Source organism: Sphaeramia orbicularis, chromosome 19 (assembly GCF_902148855.1).
Source record: "Sphaeramia orbicularis chromosome 19, fSphaOr1.1, whole genome shotgun sequence".
In the NCBI taxonomy this organism is placed as follows: domain Eukaryota; kingdom Metazoa; phylum Chordata; class Actinopteri; order Kurtiformes; family Apogonidae; genus Sphaeramia; species Sphaeramia orbicularis.
The window spans coordinates 51266048-51287516 of record NC_043975.1 but is presented as its reverse complement, the minus strand read 5'-3'; the positions used below and the strand labels follow the sequence as shown (position 1 = coordinate 51287516).

General features: G+C 43.6%; 1 protein-coding gene across 1 annotated transcript in view; it reads right to left on the bottom strand.

Annotated features, from left to right (window-relative positions):
• The window catches only part of pkd1b (polycystic kidney disease 1b), a 120994-nt gene that overhangs the window by 75920 nt on the left and 23605 nt on the right, over positions 1-21469 (bottom strand). The window contains 1 exon segment of the mRNA XM_030163302.1: positions 8133-9242. Within this exon segment, the coding sequence (XP_030019162.1) occupies positions 8133-9242 (1110 nt within the window).

Sequence of the window (21469 nt, the reverse complement as noted above, 5' to 3'; positions counted from 1 at the left end):
AAAGGCTGAACCCCGTTTGATTGACAGCTGTTTTCAGATCTGCTCCTTCACTGACACAGTTCAGTTTAATACCGTCACACATTCTGCTGGGAAATCACACAAACCAAATGACTGGTTCATTTCTTGCACTGTAAATAAAACACACTCATTGTACTTCCTTGTTTCAATTTCACATAATTTCAACGTTTTCTTGTTTACTTGGTACGATAAGGTCACTGAGCATTTTCTTAAAAAGGAACAGAGGACGAATTTATGTTTAAAGAACTTGACCTTTTTTTTTTTTTAGGTAAGCCGACATGAGCTTCCCCTGTCTGACAGACGAACAGCTGACACTGGTCAGCAGGCATTTTCAAACCACGTTTCTAAATGTTATTCCAAACACTGACATCCGACTCAGACTTTCTGTGAGTACGTGTGGTTGTAGGTTTTTGCTGGTGTTCACCTGTACAGGGTCAGGATGGGACACAGAGCGGTACTGGGCTGACATGGAACCACCTGGAACCAGTAGATTAACTGTGATGCCTCACTTTCATCATCTTGCCACCCTGCCAAAAAAGAACAGGTCTGCATGTTTCACTCAATGAAATTAACGAAAATACATTAAAAAAAAATTACAGGAGACAGTTTGTGGACATCTGATGTCTGAACTTTACCTGAGCAGCTGTAGGTGACCACGGTCTCCAGTCCACGTATGTCTGACTTTGGACTCAGGCTGCACACACCTCCATGTGGAGGCCAGTTAGGACGCACTGTCAGGCTGGCACTGCCCCACCGCCCACTGACAGGTTCAGAAACATTCAGGATGAAAGTGTAACTCTGCTCTGGTTGGAAGACACCTGAACGCATCGCCAAGACCAGGGACGGACTTCCACTGGAGGTGATGATGTCATCCAGGTCTAACATCTGGCCACTCTGATTCACAACACTCCACTGGTACTGATAGAGAGAAGACAATTACATTTAGTAACTGAGTGGTAAAGAAAAGAAAAGAAAAGAATAGAATAGAATAGAATAGAATAGAATAGAATAGAATAGAATAGAATAGAATAGAAAAGAACAGAATAGAATGAATAGAATAGAAAACAAAAGAAAAGAATACAACAGAATAGAATAGAATAAAAACAAAAGAAAAGAACAGAATAAAATAAAATAGAATACAATGAATAGAATAGAATAGAATGAATAGAACAGAAAACAAAAGAATAGAGTAGAATAGAAAAGAAAACAAAGAATAGAATAGAATAGAATAGAATAGAATAGAATAGAATAGAATAGAATAGAATAGAATAGAATAATAGACCTTTATTGTTACTGTCACAGGAACAATGAAAATAAGTTTAGCATCAAAAACAGCATATTCACACAAAATACTGAAAAATGAATGCAAAAAAAAAAAAAAAAAAAAATAGAACAGACTAAATAGAAGCTGAACTGCCCACAGATAAATTCAGAGGATAAAACACAACGAAAGCACTGGAGGTCCATTTAGAGTCGTGACTATGAAAAAATAGAACTTGACAGTGAGTAAAACTGCTTGATGTGAGACAACAGCTGGTGTTTGGACACTGACCTGAGCCTGGTGCTCACATGATAAACACTGTCCAGAGAGGGTAATGGAGGGGGTGTCAGTGAGACGGTGGGGGGAGGACAGGACGGAGCAGGACATACATTCTATAATCACTGGAAGCAACGAAGCATCACACACCATTACCTACACATAAAAAGAGATAGTCTGTTAGCGGCTGTTGTAAAGTTTCGTTGAGGGCAAATCAATACAATGTAAATGCCACATATGACCTACAAACAACTGATGAACTGAATATTACAGTCACATCACAACTCTGCTCCACTGGATATGGATGACCCAGCACTGAGAGAAGCTTTCAGATGTAATCAACCAAAGTAAAAAAGAGGTATTACCTCCAGACTGATGAGGGACTTCATAAGAAAAGAAAAATCTCATTCAACATAAAATGTAAAGGGAAACTCAAGGTAACTTTTGGATCATACAGAAGGAATGGCACAGTGAGTTTCAGTGGGAGTGCACTGGAACTGGATGGAAGGGAATAATTACATTTTTTATGATTCCAAAGTTAGAAACATACTTTATAGAAGATAATTCAAAGTACTACAGACAGAGCGAACCCCAGAATGTCAATCACTGGCACATATTTTTAGAAAGTCTAGTAATAAGACACTTCTGTACAGAAAATATAAGAGGACATATTTACAACTAAAAGACTGCTCAAGTTTTTTTATTTTTATTTTGGAGAAAGTTGACTTTCATTGTGGGAAGTTTAAAAAAAATGATTTGGTGAAAAAAAAAAAAAAATCTGTATCTGTAAACCCTTCTGTTTAGGACCCCATGGAACTGCAGTCATTAATGGAACATTATAATAAGAATGAATAAAGCATATGTCATTAACAGACGATGGTGAACAGTGTACAATGGAGCATAATATTACAACTTATCACCCATCCAGCTCCACATTCTGACAATTTTCTTTTCAGACTCAGTCTGTTTACTTGCTTTTCTCGACCAAATCACCACCAATACTGAGATTCATCATCATTATTACATATTTTTTTAAACTGCTTTTTCCCCTCTACATCACAGGTGTCAAACATGTGGCCCAGGGACCAAAACTGGCCCGTCAAAGGCTCCAATCCGGCCCGTGGGATGAATTGCAAAGTGCAAGTTAGGGCATCAAACTCAAAAATAATATCATAATAACCTATAAAGAATGACAACACCAAATGGTTTTAGTGCAAAAAATAACGTACATTATGAAAATGTTTACGTTTACAAACTATCCAAATAAAAATAATGTGAATACCTGAAAAAAATGGAATTGTTAAGAAATATAAGTGCAATTTTAACAATTTCTGCCTGTCACTAAATGTTTTGTGAATATGTATAAATAAGTTGAGGCATAATATTGATAAAATTTTTACTTCTATTTCTTAACAAATTCCATTTTTTTCCAGGTTATTCACATCCTTTTTGTTTGGATAGTTTGTAAATCTAATATTGGCAAAAGTGAACGTTATTTTTTTGTACGGGAACAATTTGAAGTTGTCATTAATTATTGGTTATCATGTTATTATTTTACTGGTCTGGCCCACTTCAGATGAACTTGGGCTGAATGTGGCCCCTGGAAGAACATGAGTTTGACAGCCCTGCCCTACATTGTCACTGTCACCTCCTTGAACCTTGGTTGAAATGCGAATTAGAGTTGGAAACTACAACAGCACCACTACGTTGGTGGAAAACAGGAAAACTTGTTTGTTTTTTGTTGTTTTTTTTAAATCACTATTTCTCAAATGGGGTATTTTTGGACCAGTGTCTTCCAGAATATAAAATACAATCTAGAGTGAACTCACTTTAATTAGGTGGTGAACCTGGGGGTTTTGTGTTGTCACAGGGAACCGTCGTACCTCGGTGGAGGTTTGTTATTTAGTTTGTTTTAACTGAATTGTTGTCTCCAAACATATTCATGTCCAACTCTATCACTATACATTCAACTTTTAAGAATACAAAGTAGTTATTCATAATATTCTAAGATGCATATTGTTAAAAACAGAATGGAAATGGAAAGGTTTCTTGTCACTGGTAACAGACTTCTAATAGAATAATTCTCTACAAATGAGAGGAATCTTTGCAGTTGGTGAAGTATTCGATGAAGACGTGGGTGATACTCACTGTCTGGTTGACTGACACCGGTCTCCTCCCTGTTTTACGGACAGTGAGCGTGAACACATAAACTGTGTGTGGGTGCAGTCGGCTGTTGAACACAGTCATTGTACTGCGTTTACTCCCAAACGGCTGCTTTACAAAATGAGACTCTGTGGAGTTCTGTAAATTTGCAGATACAGATGTTAGCAACACTTTTATGAAAATAATCTGTACTTTTACTAGACTGCATTGTTTCTTCAGAATCAATAGAGCTGCGCCTAGGGATGGGAATCGTTAAGAATTTAATGATTCTGATTCCATTATCGATTTTGCTTATTGATCTGATTCTCTTATCGATTGGGTGAGGAAATAAAAGAGTACAAACAGGTGTGTTTGCATTAACTGTCTTTTATATTTCCATCTGCACAGAAAATAGAACATATACAGTATGGACAAATAATAAGAACAGATGACGCCGGGCCCGGTTCGGGGGGGGTGGGGGGGTGGTGGTGGCATGCAGTGAAAGTGAAACTAAAGACTCTTTACTAATTCCTCTATTGATGCATCTCTACTACGTGGAAACGGTTCAACTCGGCTCGCCTTGTCTCCCGTTGTTGTGCACCTCATTTCCTTTCCCCTACTTTTGGAAACTTGCATCTGGGTATGACGTTTGTTGCCCGCACCGGAACCGGCCCGGCGTTCACTCTGCCGCTACATTCACAAGCGCCACTAAGTAGAGAATCAAATATGTGACATTCCTGTAAATGAGTCACATGCTGTGGACAAATGTTTGAACAGACTAGAGGGATTCCACCCTTTAGAGCAGTGGTTCTTAACCTTATTGGAGGTACTGAACCCCACCAGTTTCATATGCGCATTCACCGAACCCTTCTTTATTAAAAAATAAAATATGATTTTTTTCAAATTCAAGACACAGGCATATGTTTTACTGGTGCACAAAATGAACCGTGCATTAACATCACTGTGTTCAAAGAACAAAACCATACAGTGCATGAACTCACAACAAATCACATACCGTTTCACAAAGACATGACCTGTTTTAATACCACCACACTGAAATGGTTTTAATTTTTAACCTATGTATTCCAATAATGAACTTATTGTATTTATGCTATTTATCATTTTTAACATTTTAACACACACCCATCACCTAATTTCCATCAGGCTACAATAATAATGAATATTTACTGCAAATCAGTGTGACTGACGGCTTTAGCGTAATACAATTTTTCCATCCGCGACGGTGCGTCGGTCGTCACATGATTGTAACTGACCAGTGTGGTGACCGAAAAATGTAAACAAACGCTACACATGGCTGCCTCCGTGGTTAACAGGAAGTAGCAAAAGTCATAACAACGATGTGGAAAATACTCAAATAATTCATCGTCATACGAGTGGAAGAGATTATAAACACTTCCGGATGTGTTGCAGTGCTATAAGCAACAACAATGCACCAAGTATATTGGATGTCAATCAGAGAAAGAGTCTCTGAAGCTGTTTGTTTACATACACGGACCTAGCCCGACACACACACCCGACTAATGAGTCGAGTGTGTGTCTTGACCTCCACCGAACCCCTGAGACTGACTCACCGAACCCCTAGGGTTCGATCGAACCCAGGTTAAGAACCACTGCTTTAGAGAAATGGAAGCTTAGCAAGTGTTACAAGTGGACCTGGTGTGGTCTGTTTAGACCGTTTCTGCCTCAACACCATGTTGTCTACGTTCTGACCAAAACAGTGCAGCGTACGCGTGATGTCATCGCGCATGTGCAACGACGGCGGCATCGATAAGCAGAATCGTTAAGCAGGCAGGCAAACGATTCCAAGGAATCAAGCTACTGGGATCCGGTTCTCAAAAAGAACCGGTTCTCGATTCCCATCCCTACCTGTGCCGCTGTCCAGATGGTCCAGTTGTATTGCAGCTTGTCCTCCTTTCTTAGCTCCACATCAGGGTCTCCAGACTCAGATCCATCCAGGATAAGGTCAGTGTGACTAGGCCACAGTCTGTAGGAGCCTCCTTTGATGACAGCCACCAGTGGGGAGTGGACCACGGTAACACTGGTCTTTTCTTGTGCAAGTAAAGGAGTCCCCTTTAATATAACGGTAAAGACCAGGCAATACTGTCCAACCTGAAGAGCATGCTTTGGAATCTGGAGAAATGGTGAGGTTACATCAGCTGGGTTGCTGAAATCTGTTCTGTTTCCAGTGAAACTTGTGTTAGTACAATCAAAGGCTCTGAATATCTCCCATAGATAACTGGTCTTGTAAGCAGAACAGTTCATGTCCACTGCTGCCTCAAAGAAACTTAGTCTAGACCTGAAAATAGTAGACTGACTCTGAACTAGAGAAACTTGAGGCTTTGAACACTGAAGCTCCTGTACGTTCACCTGTAGCTCTGCAGACACATGGCTAACATGTTGAAAACTTTGACCACAACACTGTATTTTCCAGCAGTATGATAAGTGTGATTGACTGTGTGTAAGTCCATCAGTAGTTCAGTGGAATCTCCAAAAGTCCCAGACATATCTTAGCATACTGCCTTCATTCACTTTTGCAAGAAATGTGACTGAATATTTAGGGAATATTCTATCTGAATGACAAGCAAGTGCTACTTTCTTAACAGGAAACTGAACTTGAACAGTCTCTTTCAGCTTCTCAGAGCAGACTCCATTGCTAGCTACCACTGACACAAACAACAAACCACTATCTGGCGCTGTAAAGACAACTTCTTGTCCAATTACCCATGTGGGCCTGTAACCCTCCATATCAAATATCCAGGTGTAGTTGACTGGAAAACCATTTTTAACATCTGCTTTGAAACTCAGTTCTTTCAAAGCTTCTACAACAGCTGAGCAACACTTTAGCTGCAAACCCTGTATACGTTCAGTTACTAGAACATTTGAAGATACCTCAGCACTACTGACCTGGTTCCAGGCTTTCACTGTCACTCTATGATTACCAGCTGGAAGGTCAGATGTGGTAAACCTTTCCTCAACAATCTCATGACCATTGCTCAGATCCTTGTTTCTAAACATTAAAATAAACTTACATTGCTTCCTTTGGAGATAGTAGGAACAAAAGCAACTTCCTCTTCAGTGCAAGAGAAGATTTGCTAAGATTTAGCATCAGACCTTCAACTGCATCTTGGACGGTCATTCTATGTGAGACGACCTGCCAGTTAATCTCATTTGAGATGTTTAAAGACACCTGGTAGACGCCTGCATGAGGAAATCTGCATGTAAAGGTCTGATTCGTAGCATCTGTAAGTGTGTCTGGGGTACCTCTGACCTTCCAATCCCAGTACAGATCACTGCCCTTAGTGACGTGCCCACTGAGTGCCACAGAATCATTTGTGCAGATATAAAATGGCTCTTTTTTTCCCTTCAATTTCAAAGTCCACTTTATGGACCTCCTCCTGGACCACAAACAGTTCAGACACATTACTTTGGCTGAAGATGTTTTGAATTGAAACAGAAACATGACAATGACCCAGCTGTGTAAAAGTGTGGTAGAGAAAGGGAACATGAGTCTGTATGGGTGAAGGATCAGAGTTCAAGTACCAAATGTAATGGAGTTCAGAACCAGTGGCCACAGATACAGTGATATTCACTGGGTTTCCCTAATGGCACAATGTGGGATTGCACTGTGATGTTTGCTCTACTTACTCTTTCAACTGCCACAACAGAAACATTGCTCACGGCTTCACCCACTCTATTGACAGCTCTTAGCTGAACTAAAATTCTACCAGGATGCACAACTACCAGATGAAAAACTTCACCACCACCTTGAATTTGTTGATTTAAACCATCCTGTGTAACAAGCCACTGATAAGAAACATTGGATCCTTTGATGACAGAAGCAATGAACTGTGTTTCCTCATGAGCTGGTAAATATTTCATGCCTCTTAGGTTTTGACACTCAATCTGAGCACCAACTATTCTTTCAAAGACCTCAATTAAAACCACTGCTTCCATTTTACTCACTGAGTTCTCTACTATAACTTTCACTTGATACACGCCAGGCTTGGGGAATGCAAATCTAAACTGATGAGTGCCCTGTGTGATCACATTGTCCACTATCCAGCAGTACTTGGTGCTATTAATGGTACTACTTACTGCTGTGAAGAGCGTTTCTTCTCCAACTGCAACATAAAGCTGTTTGGTGTGAAGTGAAAGGTCCTGAACAGGAGGCAAAACATTCACTTTAAGAGTTGAAGACTTCCGGCTAACACTGTTAACACTGTGGCTGTAATTATGAACTGACCCGTGGTGGTAAATACATGTGATGCATTTTGCTTCTCTTCTATTGGAGAACCATCTCCAAAGTCCCATAGAACTGTCACATTGCTGCCACTACAGCTGGTCACCCAAAATGATGTTAATGAGTTGACCATCAGTGTGTCACTTTGGCTATTATGTACCAAAGACAGCACACCTATAGGTTTTTGAACAGTGATGCTCATTTTGGCTGTTTGATTACTGACATTGTTACTCACCATTACTGATACTTCTTTAATACCCTCCTCATTAAAGACAAAACACTTTTGGTTGGTTTGTGTCATGGCACTGAGGCTGGAGGAACTGCTAAACCACTTAAATCGGAAACCTGTTGTAAGCTCCGGGCTAACTAACACCAAGAAACAAACATCTTCCTCTATGGACACTACATCCTGGGATGATTTCATTGCTACACTAGTGATTAGGCTTTCAACACAAATACTCCCTTTAAAAGACACATGCGAAACAGAACTAAACACAGAAAGATTTACAGGAAACACTCCTTGGATTATAAATGTATGTGAGGTTGTGGACTCTCCTGTCACAACAGCTGAAGGTGAGCCATCTCCAAACAGCCAATGAAAAGTTAACATAGAGATGTTGCCATTAACCAGAGCAGTAAACTGGATGTTTTTACCACTAATTACACACTCAGTTGGCAGAATTCCATTAATCTCCAGCCTGTAGACCTCCACAGTGATAGACTGATAGACCTGGTTGACAGAATTTGACACTGTTACTCCCACCGTATAGTTCCCTGGACTCCTATACATATGGGAAATAGAGCCATCTGTAAGATTCCCCTGCTGTGAACCATCACCAAAGTCGAATTTCCAGAAGAGGCTTGTACCAGTGGACACGTTAGCTCTGAAATCTATAACAGAGTTAATCTCTCTGGATCCACTGTATCTGACAATTAATCCAGAGACTTCCTCCATTATCTCTACCATAAGCCAAGCAGTCACAGCACTAAGACTGTTATTGGCACACACTGTAATGTTATAAACTCCAGCTGATCCAAACACATGGCTAAGTTTATGCTGAACATCTTGGACAGTATTGGAACCATCACCAAAGTCCCATGTGTAGACAACAGTGTCTGAGGAGGGTTCGGTAGAAGCCTCCAGAAGAAGATGGTGGTGGGCACGAGGCACCAGAGGAGACGAGGAAAGAAGGAGGTGATGTAACTGTAGGCGGACACTTATCTTCACAGACAGGTCACTGGTGAAGTATTGGTTTGAAACATGGACGTGAAGTGTGTAGTCATCTGCATAGAACAACAGCATTTTAACACAATGGACTGAAACATTATGTGTGCCACTTCTAGTAATACCACAATATGTCTCAAAAGTCTTTAAAGAGAAACTGGGCAAGACTTGACCATTTTGGTTCTTCTGGGTTATTTTTTTTGGTATTATTTTTCTCTATAGGGCTCCCCCTACAGTTTTGAAGTACATATAACCCACACCTATCCCTCCCCCTTTGATCATGTGCATTTGTTTTCAATGAAGCCTACGACGAAAAGGTTATCCTTAGAGTGATGTCTGCTGAGGTTCATAAATGAGTAAACACTGTTACAACCAATATCAATCATCAAAGCACAAATTCTCTGAAATACATCAATTATAGAGAATTTATCTGAGATAAATAACAGCAACAATGCCAAGTCTGCATCCGTTTATCAGGGGTGTCCAAATCTGGTCCTCAAGGGCCGGTATCCTGTATGTTTTAGATATTTCCCTCTTCCAGCACACCTGGAAGCCATTACATTGTTATCAGGCTTCTGCAGAGCTGGATGATGAGCTGATCATTAACTGAACCAGGTGTTCTGGAAGAGGGAAATATCTAAAACATGCAGGATACTGGCCCTCAAGGACTGGGTTTGGACACCCCTAGTTAGGGATGGGAATTGAGAACCGGTTCTTTTTGAGAACCGGATCCCAGTAGCTTGATTCCTTAGAATCGTTTGCCTGCCTGCTTAACAATTCTGCTTATCGATTACGCCTTTGTTGCGCATGCGCAATGACATCACGCATACGCTGCATTGTTTTCGTCAGAAAGTAGCCAACATAGCATTGAGGCAGAAACGGTCTAAACAGACCACACCAGGTCCACTGGAACACTGTCAAAGCTTCCATTTCTTCAAAAGGGTGGAATCCCTCCAATATGTTCAAACATTTGTCCACAGCATGTGATTCATTTACAGGAATGTCATGTATTTGATACGCTACTAAGCAACACTTGTGAATGTAGCAGCAGAGTGAACACCGGGCCCAGTTCCGGTTCCGGTGTGGACATCGTACCCAAATACAAGTTTGCGAAGGTAGGGGAAAGGAAATGAGGCGCACAACAATGGGAGACGAGCCGAGCTGAATCGAACTGGTTCGACGTAGTGGAAATGTGGCAATAGAGGAATTAGTAAAGTGTCTGTAGTTTCACTTTCACTGCACACCCTCCCCCCGAACTGGGCCCGGCATCCGGAAAAGATTGCGAGACCAAACAAGGAACAAGACAAGAGTCTGCCTTGGTCCAGCGTCTAAATGGATGCAGACTTGGTGTTGTTGCTGTTGAATTGCTGATGATGACAAATATCTGTCATGTTGTCAAATATCTGCTGTTGGTTGTAACAGTGTTTACTCTTTTATGAACTCATTTTATGAACGATGCCCAGATACTTGCTAGCGAGTGCAGATGTTAGCAAACTAACTAGTAATCATGGTTGTTTGTGTCACGTAGGTGTATGTTAGTTCAGTTTCCTCAGTGGTGTAGTGGTCCCTGGAGAAGTAGGTGTACTCTTAATTTTTGTCCCCCCCCCCTTTTTTTTTTTTAGAGTAGTTCCGAAAAATGTTGTTTTAGAAACAGTGACATCTAAGTCTACTCTATTTAGTTTGCCCAAAAATCCATCAGTGGTATTTGCTCACGATTATAAAATTATCATGACTTGATCAGGAGCAGTTTGTAGGTATTACTGGTCACATAAGCAGCTGCATGAATGGAAGTGAATTCAACATGAGGCAACATAGGATACATTAATCTCTCATAACGTTAGCCTTTCATAACATTAGCCTACTCGCGTAGTTGAACTAGTGGCGACAAAATCTCTCCTCTAAATGTGCAGTCATATATCCAGTAGTTTAAAACAGTGACTCATTCTGAAACCACCTTAAAACTTACCTCAGAATTATGTATTCCATGAAGGTAGGTTCTCTCAATATGTGCCACTCATTTGAAAGACGTTTATTCTGCCTTTCTTATTTGCATTTCCAATAATCGCATATCTTTCAACTAGATGTGCAGTGACCTGTCAATCAGCTGGGTGGTACTGGCACCTGAGGTGTCCAATCAGGTTCCAGAGGTGGAAAGCGCTAAGCACTGGCACTAATTTAGCAATATTTTCCTTGGCATGACCTGCCTCTGATTGGCTCATCAGTCCTCATGCCTAAAGTTAACCAGTCTAATCAGTGAAGGCACCAAGTACTAGCCAGTTAGAGGCAGAGTAGGGCGGGTCATGGCTTCACCATGCTAGGAGAAAACATGGGCAATATGGCTAACAGATACTACTGAATGGTGCGCATAAGGGGGATTTAGAAGTGGGTATACACAATACTGACTGAAAAATAAGTAGGGATACTCCGTGTACCGCCGTATACCCTGAGACTACACCACTGGTTTACTAGATCACCCTTTGTCAGCTTCAGGAGTGCTTTTTTACTACTAGCCACAGACTTTTGTCAGTTAAATCTAGTTTCTGTGAGAGGTTTCGTCTGAATAGCGACTAGCATAATAATTAACCTTGATGTTGGATCTTAGCTGGTGTGATGTGATACTTGTGTCTTGTACAGACGAAGGTCTAGAATCTAGATGATTGTTGTTGTTATAAATATCAGTCCCGGGCTGATAGTGTGCTTAATGGGGCCTGGACACAGTGACAGGTGGGGAGCTGCTGATGTTTGTTGTTGTCATAAATGTTAGCAGTATGATAGCGTGCTAATCGCTAACCAGGGCTGGGACGCGGTGACAGGTGGGAGCTGCTGATGTTTGTTAGCCTGTGTGGTGGAAAAATTTACTTTTTATATTTTATACTCTTTATATTTTATACTGTTAGTACATCTTCTTTTAATGCTGAGTCATTAGTCATTATGTGTGATGTTTACCACTCTGTAACACCCCCAACCCAGGAACGGAGTTCTTGCCTTGAGTTAAAACCCAAACACCTAAATGTCTGAATGTGTAGATAGAGAATGGCGCCTGCACTCCAGATTGGATCCAAGCAAGGTTAGAGTGGAGAGGTCATCATGACCTCTTCACGGAGCAGAGAAGGAGTAGTATGGGGTGGTACGATGTACGTAAGGAATGACATCATAGTTTGAGGGGGTTGGATTTGGTTCTATATAACTTTAGTTTTCTCTTGTTTAAGGAGACTTCACTTACAGAGTTTCTCTGTGATTGACTTCTCAATAATGCATTATTATTTTAACTCTAACTTTCTCTCCTCCTCTTTGTGTGTGGGTTATCAGTTGAACATTTCCATAACAAATTGGCGCTGCGAGCAGGGTTCCATGTGTGCTGTCGGGCGGGGGAACGGAGGTTGGTGGACTGATCATCCTACGGGCCAAAAAAGCGGCTGTAGCCCCGTGTAAAACGACACCGCAGACGGGGGAACCGGCCCCGAGCCCCGCCGTCTCACCCACTGGAATCGGAACTGAGTTCAACGCCACACACGGTGAGAAAGTTACAGTTTGGGTTGTTGGGGGCTGTTACTCTCTGTGTTCCAAACTCACGTCACTGGGCACGTCACTGAAACAATAGTGGCGTGCGATTCGGGTTTATGTATATATAAAAAAAAAATACAATAAATAAAATAAATAAAAAAAATAAAAATGAAAAATAAAAAAATAATAAATAAAAATAAGAATAAGTATATATATATATATAGACCTGAGTCGGGTTGCTATTGTATGCAAATACAATAGAGTACAGGCGTTTTGGGAGATTTTTTCGCCTTCAACCAAAAGAAAATCGTATAGGGTTGCTATTGTATGCAAATACAATAGTACAGGCGTTTTGGAGATTTTTTCGCCTGCCTTCAACCAAAAAGAAAAATCGTATAAGGTTGCTACTGTATGTAAATACAGTAGAGTAAAGTTTATAACAAACTTGAAAGCGTTTTAGGTGATTTTTTCGCTGACAACTGAAAAGAAAAATCAGGGTTTTTTAGTATTTTGTTCGCCAAGGAACAAAAACCACTTAGAAGACGTTCTAAGTGTAAAAATGGGAAACCGGCCGGGGCACAGTGACGGGGGTGTGGACAGAGAGGCCCCTATTCCAAAACCCATGGGTAAAAAGAAAATATGGGGAAATTGTGCTTGAATGTGCTGATTATTGGGTAAACATGGGTATTTTTTCTAAAATGCCAACTTTGGGTGTGCAAAAACTGAATGAGTTAAAGGGAGGCAAAGAGAGAAAAAACAAAGTCAGGGAATTTAAACAATAGGAACCTTGTAACAAATGTTTTGAGATGTGGTGAATGAAGCAAAAACAAACTGAGGCATGTGTAACCGTAGATGACACCATCTAGCTGTGTTTTTTTCCCTTTATGCCTAATTTGTTAGAATATTTAAACCACTTCTTTTCATTCATAACTTTATACTTCCCTTGTATTTTTGTGCGACGTCTGTGCTACGTCTGTAAGATCTGGTAATTATGCTGCTGGTTATAAAAACAGATATAAAACAGATTATACAGATTAAACAGTTATATTTAGATTGTCAAGGAGCTTGAGCTCCGCCACTTTACCATATACTATATGCCCCCCCCCCTTGTGTTTCTGTGCAGGCAGCGAAGTTGGTGTCCGGGTCTGGACGCCTGCCCACAAAGACGCCGCGAGAACCCGCCCCCCCTCCCGGAACACTCAGCCGTAATTCCAGAACCGGCCAAACGTCAACGGGCCCCAGCAGGCCCCCCAGGTCTGCTGACCCCCGGCCTTCTCCACCACCGGAGCCAGACTCCACACAATCCGACTCCACCCCCGCTGCTGATGCTGCAGGCAGGGGGGAGGACTGACTTCTGGCACAGCTGCACAAATGCCCACGGTGGACCAGACGGTCCTGTTGTGGTGTTCAGGGCATGGACATTCACTGAAACATCTACCTGATCCATCCGAGGGACTTTCTGCAATGAACACAGACCCACTGGGTCCGAACTCAGGCGGCTTCTGGCTGCCAGATGACCCCTAGCCTCTGCCGGACGTTTTTTCCACCTGAGGCTGTCTGTCTGCATGGACAAACCTGAAACAGGCCTGATGAGACAGTGGAAGATTCCAGACGCAGGGCAGGGGTCACTTTCATCAGACACTCTGGACTGGTCCGCCTGACCCCCCCCCCGGGGAACAGCGTGGGCGGGGACCGGAGAACACTCGAGGCCCACCTACACCCGGAAAGGGGTGGTCCGACATGTGGAGGGGTGGGCCACCTCTGTGGCCAACCAGGACATGGGAAAAGGGACTGCCCACAGAGAAGGCGAGGCGGAGACAGCCACGTGGAGGGAACGGGGCAGGGGATTGGCTCGCGGCCCTGGAGGGCGGGTCTCCAGACACGGATTCCACACCCACTACAGCTTCTGCTGCACTGCCCAAGGGAGGAGGAGGTGACACACACACACACACACACACACACACACACACACACACGCTCAGCTGTGTACTGACTCCTATCAGAAGCTCCCTGTGGTTGATCTTACTATAAGCAGGTTTAAGTTATTGTTTTTAGTAGATAGTGGAGCTACATACTCTGTGATCAGACATGTAGACTTAACACCTACACTAAAGTTGAGTGGAAAAACTATTATTTCTGTGTCGGCTGGTGGTAAACAGGACAGAGAGAGCTTTACTGTTCCGTTGACATGTGTTTCACAAGAATGTACTTTCTAACATTCTTTTTTACTCGCACCCGTCTGTCCCATTAATTTGTGTGGGCGGGATTTGATGTGCAAATTGGGGGTAAAACTTGAATCGGGTCCAGAGGGGTTAACGATAACTCAACAAAACACAGTCGCAGGCACAGATCTCCACTCACATTGTGTGTATGCACACACAATGGTTAGGTATGCTGCTGGGTGACCAGATTCTGTATACCACTGGAAAGTCTGTTCCCCCCAAATTACAGAAAAATGGGTCGAGCTAAGTGACAGCAGACTCAGCCTGGCGCTTATGTCTCACCCCCAAATGATTTATAGTGTGCTTCTCATTTCAGTCCTGGAGGCCCTGACCCCACATATGAGGAAAAGTTTTTTCACACAGAGTCTGATAAGCTCACAACTGGTTACATGTTTTGGGATTCATATTTTTTTGGGCATTGTCTGTGTCACTGACTGATAACCAACATTCTTTTTACAGGCTTGGTGCTGCACCACGTATGTTGCTCTTTCCAAACCATGCCATGCAGATTGGAAAGACGTGGGCCCGTTTGTGGAAAAGGCCTTGCAGGTGTCAGATTTGTGTCCCACCTCTGACCCGGCCATCATGTTCGCTCCCCGACTGGGGGTATACAGACAGAGCATGATATCAGTGTTTCACTGTCAGAAAACTGTACAGTTGTTAAATGATGAAGCGCTCACCTGTATGTCTACATCTCCCACAGGCCTCTCACCCCGTCTCCGTGCCACCCAAACTGGCTGATATCCCACCTGGTGTCTGGGCTACTGGTCCACATGATGTGGGTCTCGTCCGGAACTGCCCACTGGTCATCATTACCCCGCGATCTGATTACAGGCCATGTCAAAACAGTCCGAGTTCTAAGCTTATTTGAATGTGGGAATTATAGTTCCATGTCCTGATTCACCGGTCAGGACCCCAATTTTTCCTGTGGAAAAAAGTGCGAACCCTCCTGACCCAGACACATGGCGGTTTATTCAAGACCTGCAGGCAGTAAACAAAGCCGTGGTTCCACACGTGCCCACGGTTCCAAATCCACACACAATTTTGTCACAAATTCCGCCATCTGCGTCTCACTTTTCTGTTATTGACCTGTCGAACGCGTTCACATCTGTGCCTGTGCATGCAGATAGCCAATATTGGTTTGCGTTTCAGTTCAAAAACAAAATGTACACATGGACACGCATGCCTCAGGGGTATTGTGAGGCCCCAACCATTTACAATTCCATTTTGGCTGAGTCGCTGTCCCACCTTGACCTCCCACCAGGTGTTGCTCTTTTGCAGTATGTTGATGACCTTCTCCTTTGTTGTCCTTCTTCACAGGCTTGTGTCGAGGCCACAAGGTCGTTGTTGCTTCACCTGGGGGAGGAGGGTCATAAGGTCAGCGCCAAAAAGCTCCAGTTTTGTAAACAGCAGGTTGTGTTTCTGGGGCACCTGATCTCTCAGAACCAAAGGCTCATCAATCCTAAACGGATTCGAGCCATTCAGAACATTGCTAGGCCGGTCACGAAAAAGCAGATGATGTCATTTTTAGGTATGACTGGTTATTGCAGGGCGTTCATTCCTGATTATTCTGAGCTCGAGCACCCTCTGACATCATGTATTCATGGTAAGGGCCTGAATGCACATGATAGAGTTGTGTGGACATCTGAGGCTGAACAGGCGTTCACGTCTCTCAAAATGGCCTTGGGTTCTGCCCCTGCTTTGGCCCTCCCTGACCCGGCCAAACCATTCACACAGACTGTGGATGAGAAACGTGGGTTTATGTCTTCTGTTTTGTTGCAGGCTCACGGTGACAGATTACGCCCGGTGGCGTATTTCTCCACTAAACTTGACTCTGTGGCTGCGGGTCTTCCTTCTTGCCTCCGTGCCGTCGCTGCATGTGAAAAGGCTGTGGCTGCATCACGTGACATTGTTGGGTATAACCCTTTGACTGTGTTGGTTCCACATTCTGTCTCTGTCATTCTTTTAGAGCAGAAGACCCCACATCTGTCCGCAGCCCGGTGGCGCAGATATACCACCGTTCTGCTGGACATGCCAAATGTCACTGTGAAGCGCTGTACGACGCTTAACCCCGCCACACTACTTCCGACTGCTGAGGATGGAGAACCTCATTGTTGTGAGGCCGCGTTGGAGCAGACATGTTCCCCTCGCCCGGACATCTCTGATGTGCCCTTGTCAAACCCTGACTTTGTTTTCTTCACAGATGGTTCTTCTTTTAGGGACGCGTCTGGCACGAACAGGGTTGGTTTTGCGGTGTGCACGTCCATCGACACGGTCTCCTCAGGCCCCTTGCCCTCACACTATTCAGCACAGGCGGCTGAGCTCGTCGCTTTGACGGAGGCCTGTAAGTTGGCTGAGGGCCATTCTGTCACTATCTTTACTGATTCCAGGTATGCCTTTGGTGTGGTGCATGACTTTGGGGCCCTGTGGAAGCACCGTAGATTTTTGAAGTCCGATGGTAAGCCGATTCTGAATGCATCTCTTGTGGCACATCTGTTGGATGTTGTTCTTCTCCCTTCTGCTATTGCAGTTGTGAAATGTCAGGCGCATCAGAAGGAAGACACTGACGTCACGCAGGGGAACTCCCGAGCAGATGCAGCTGCCAGGGCTGCTGCGTCCTTGGAGGCCGCCTCCTCCTTCTTGTCTCAGCAGTCAGAGGGGGCCCCTCCCGCGTCAGTGTCTGACACACAGTCCTTTGCCACTCCTGATGAAAGGCGTGTTTGGGCCTCGTGTGGTTGTGCACTGGATTCTTCTTCTGTGTGGCGTGCTGCTGATGGGCGACCTTGTCTACCCAAACATTTCTTCCCCTGGTTTGCTAAGTTGACACATGGCGTAGATCATGTGTCTAAGGGAGGAATGTTAGATGCTATAGCACAGTATTGGTTCACGAAGGGGTTTACAGTAGTTGCAGAGAAATTTTGCAAGAAATGTCTTATCTGTGCTGCTCATAACACTACAAAGTCTTTCCCATGTCGCTCAGCAGGTCACGAGCAACCACACCTCACCTTTGACCACCTTATGATGGATTTTGTGGAGCTGTCTCCAGCTGAGGGTAAAAAAGTATTGTCTGGTGATGGTAGACATGTGGTCCAAATGGGTTGAATGTTTTCCTGCAAAACATGCAGACAGCTCCACAGTGGCTAAGGCTTTGTTAACTGAAATTTTGCCTCGTTGGGGGATCCCAAAAAGGATCTCATCAGACAACGGTACTCACTTTGTGAACACAGCACTAACTGAGTTAGGGAAAATGCTAGGTTTTGATCTAAAAACACACTGTGCATACCATCCACAGTCAGGGGGGGCCTATTGAAAGGGAAAATAGCACCCTAAAATCAAAACTGGCTAAATGTTGTGAGGAAACAGGTCTTAACTGGGTCAAGGCCCTACCTCTGGTTTTCATGCAAATGAGAATGAGACGTAGGAGTCGAAGTGGGCTGAGTCCTTTTGAGATTATGTTTGGGAGACCCCATATACAGGTCTCCAGGCCCCCAACCAACCGGGTTGACATCATTGTTGGAGCATGACATGTTGTCTTAGTGTAGGAAACTCTCCTCTGAACTATCTCAAGTACAGGTACTGGTGAAATCAGCACTACCGGTTCCTGCAGAGGGGCTGCTTCATCCGCTGCAGCCGGGGGATTGGATCCTGGTTCGGGACTTCAGACGAAAGCACTGGAAACAGCGCAGGTGGCGAGGCCCTTTCCAGGTGCTCCTGACGACGCACACAGTGGTCAAGGTTGCTGAACGTGCCATGTGGATCCATGCGATCCACTGTAAGCGGTTTCTGGGAGAACGCCAACTGCTGCAGCCGAGGACGGGCCGGAGCATCGATCGACCGCGTAGACTGGACGACTGGACACCGGAGCTGGACACAGCTGTATCATGCACCTACACTCACAAGACTCACTGGTTGAAACCTAGCGGTGGTAACGACCCCAGTGACGTCTCATATACACTTATCCTTTGCCTGGTCGCTGGCGAGTGACTGAAGATCCCCTGCCCCACACATACACTGATTCGATGACGATGGAGGTGATCAAAGGGTCAGCTGTCACCTGCATCACCCTCCTGTGCCTGTACATGTGGTACATGGACACATTCTATCAGGTATCTGATCCTTCACCAACACATCACATTCCTGTTGCGCCCTGGTCTGTCGGAGGACAGCCAGGGTCAGAAGAGCTTCGGAGACGTCACGGCCGTGACCTCCACCTCATTGATCACCACGACTATAGCGATAACACATGGTGGCGAGTGACACGTGATCTGACACGACGTGTCACTAATCAGTCTTGCTATGTGTGCAGTTTGATGCCACACAGCTCACATGAAGATACTCTGTTCGCTCCTTATCCTCTCTCGATCAATCACACACTGTTGACAATGATAAAGTGGACAGTGGGTGATTGGCCGTCTGTCGAAGAGTATCCCTGGCTGAGGTGGAAACCCAACATGACCTTCAGAAACCCCAGAAATTTCTCTAGAGATACTAATACTACTATGGTACAGAAAAATGTTGTTTTTCGGCTGAGAGACATGTCTAATCCTTTTTTCATTCCACAGTTGTGTTTCCATTCCCCAGTCACAGAACACACACGTTATAATTTGGGGCACACATCTGGGTGTAACATTACTCTCAAGGTAGCATGTGGGTTAGCAAATTGTGAAAACAGGACTGATAAATACACTTTTCCAACAACAGGGACACTCTCTCCTTCTCCATTTATCGTCGTTTATAATCTCACTGCATTATTAGGTAAGTCCCCACTGATACGTTATGATTCTAAGACTAATGTTACGACTACATATAATGACGTACTAGCTTTAACTCCTTCTGATTATGGGTATGTCTGTCCTACAGATATGGTGTGGACGTGTGGTCAACACTCTTATTTGTATTTCCCAGCATGATGGGCAGGTACATGTCACCTCTCTTATTTGGTTCCAGCTACCTCCAAATTGACCATCAGCCCAGTTATGTCACCGCCTCACACCCGTGTAAAACGGGACCGGATTTCAGGTGGCCATAAGTTTGCAATCAGTATTATTCCCATGTACGGCCCTGCTCGTTTATCTTGGTACATAGAGGAGCTTTCTGTGGAGCTAGAAAATCTCACAGCGTCAGTTGAAAGAGGATTTGATGCTCTTACCAGTGAGATGAAGGCTCTCCGCACTGTCACGTTACAGAATAGGGCAGCTTTGGATCTCCTATTGGCCGAAAAGGGAGGTGTCTGTCATCTTATTGGCGATCAGTGCTGTACCTATGTACCTGATGTTACTGCTAACATGTCAGATGTCCACAATCAGCTTGATCACCTTAGACGGGTCCTACATGAGGAAAACACTGCATACACTACAACAGGTTGGGATTTTTGGGGCTGGCTGATGTCTGGGGGATGGAAGACAATGTTGATGAAAATTGTTGCTATGATTTTTGGTGTGTTTGTATTACTCCTTGTATTATCCTGTTGCATCATTCCAATAATACGGTCAATGATCAGCAATGTGATTGGTACTTTTAGTATGGTACTGCATGAAGTGATTGATGATGATAATAACGATTGTGATTTTGATGACTTAGATGATTTTGAGGATGACGAAGAAAGCAATGTGTAATCCTGTAATCCTTATGGTTTGATGATCATTTATAATCATTTATTGATACTCGTACGTAAATTTTATGTTTTTGCATGATTGATTCGGTTGAATAATCAAAAGGGAGGAAATGTGGTGGAAAAATTTACTTTTTATATTTTATACTCTTTATATTTTATACTGTTAGTACATCTTCTTTTAATGCTGAGTCATTAGTCATTATGTGTGATGTTTACCACTCTGTAACACCCCCAACCCAGGAACGGAGTTCTTGCCTTGAGTTAAAACCCAAACACCTAAATGTCTGAATGTGTAGATAGAGAATGGCGCCTGCACTCCAGATTGGATCCAAGCAAGGTTAGAGTGGAGAGGTCATCATGACCTCTTCACGGAGCAGAGAAGGAGTAGTATGGGGTGGTACGATGTACGTAAGGAATGACATCATAGTTTGAGGGGGTTGGATTTGGTTCTATATAATCTTTAGTTTTCTCTTGTTTAAGGAGACTTCACTTACAGAGTTTCTCTGTGATTGACTTCTCAATAAATGCATTTATTTATTTTAACTCTAACTTTCTCTCCTCCTCTTTGTGTGTGGGTTATCAGTTGAACATTTCCATAACACCTGTTAGCGCTTAAGCTGTGCAGCTAATGTTAGCAGCGCGGTGCTAGCAGCTGCAGACGTAGCCACAGACCAGTGGTCCCTGCACCCACATCCGGTCTGTCAATGTGACCTGTCCTCCTGGATGGCCAAGGGGTTCCTGTCCACACGTCCCTCCACCACAGTTCAGGTTCCACCACCTCCTCCGTGAATTAAAAACAAATGTCAGAAACTTCCATGTCTCCACTCCGCTCCAGTAGCGTATTTGATCACTATTTTTTGCCCTCTTGTTGCTGCCTTCATTGAAAAGAAATGCACATGGTCGAAGGGGGAGGGTTAAGCGAGGGTTTTGTGACAGTGAATATGTA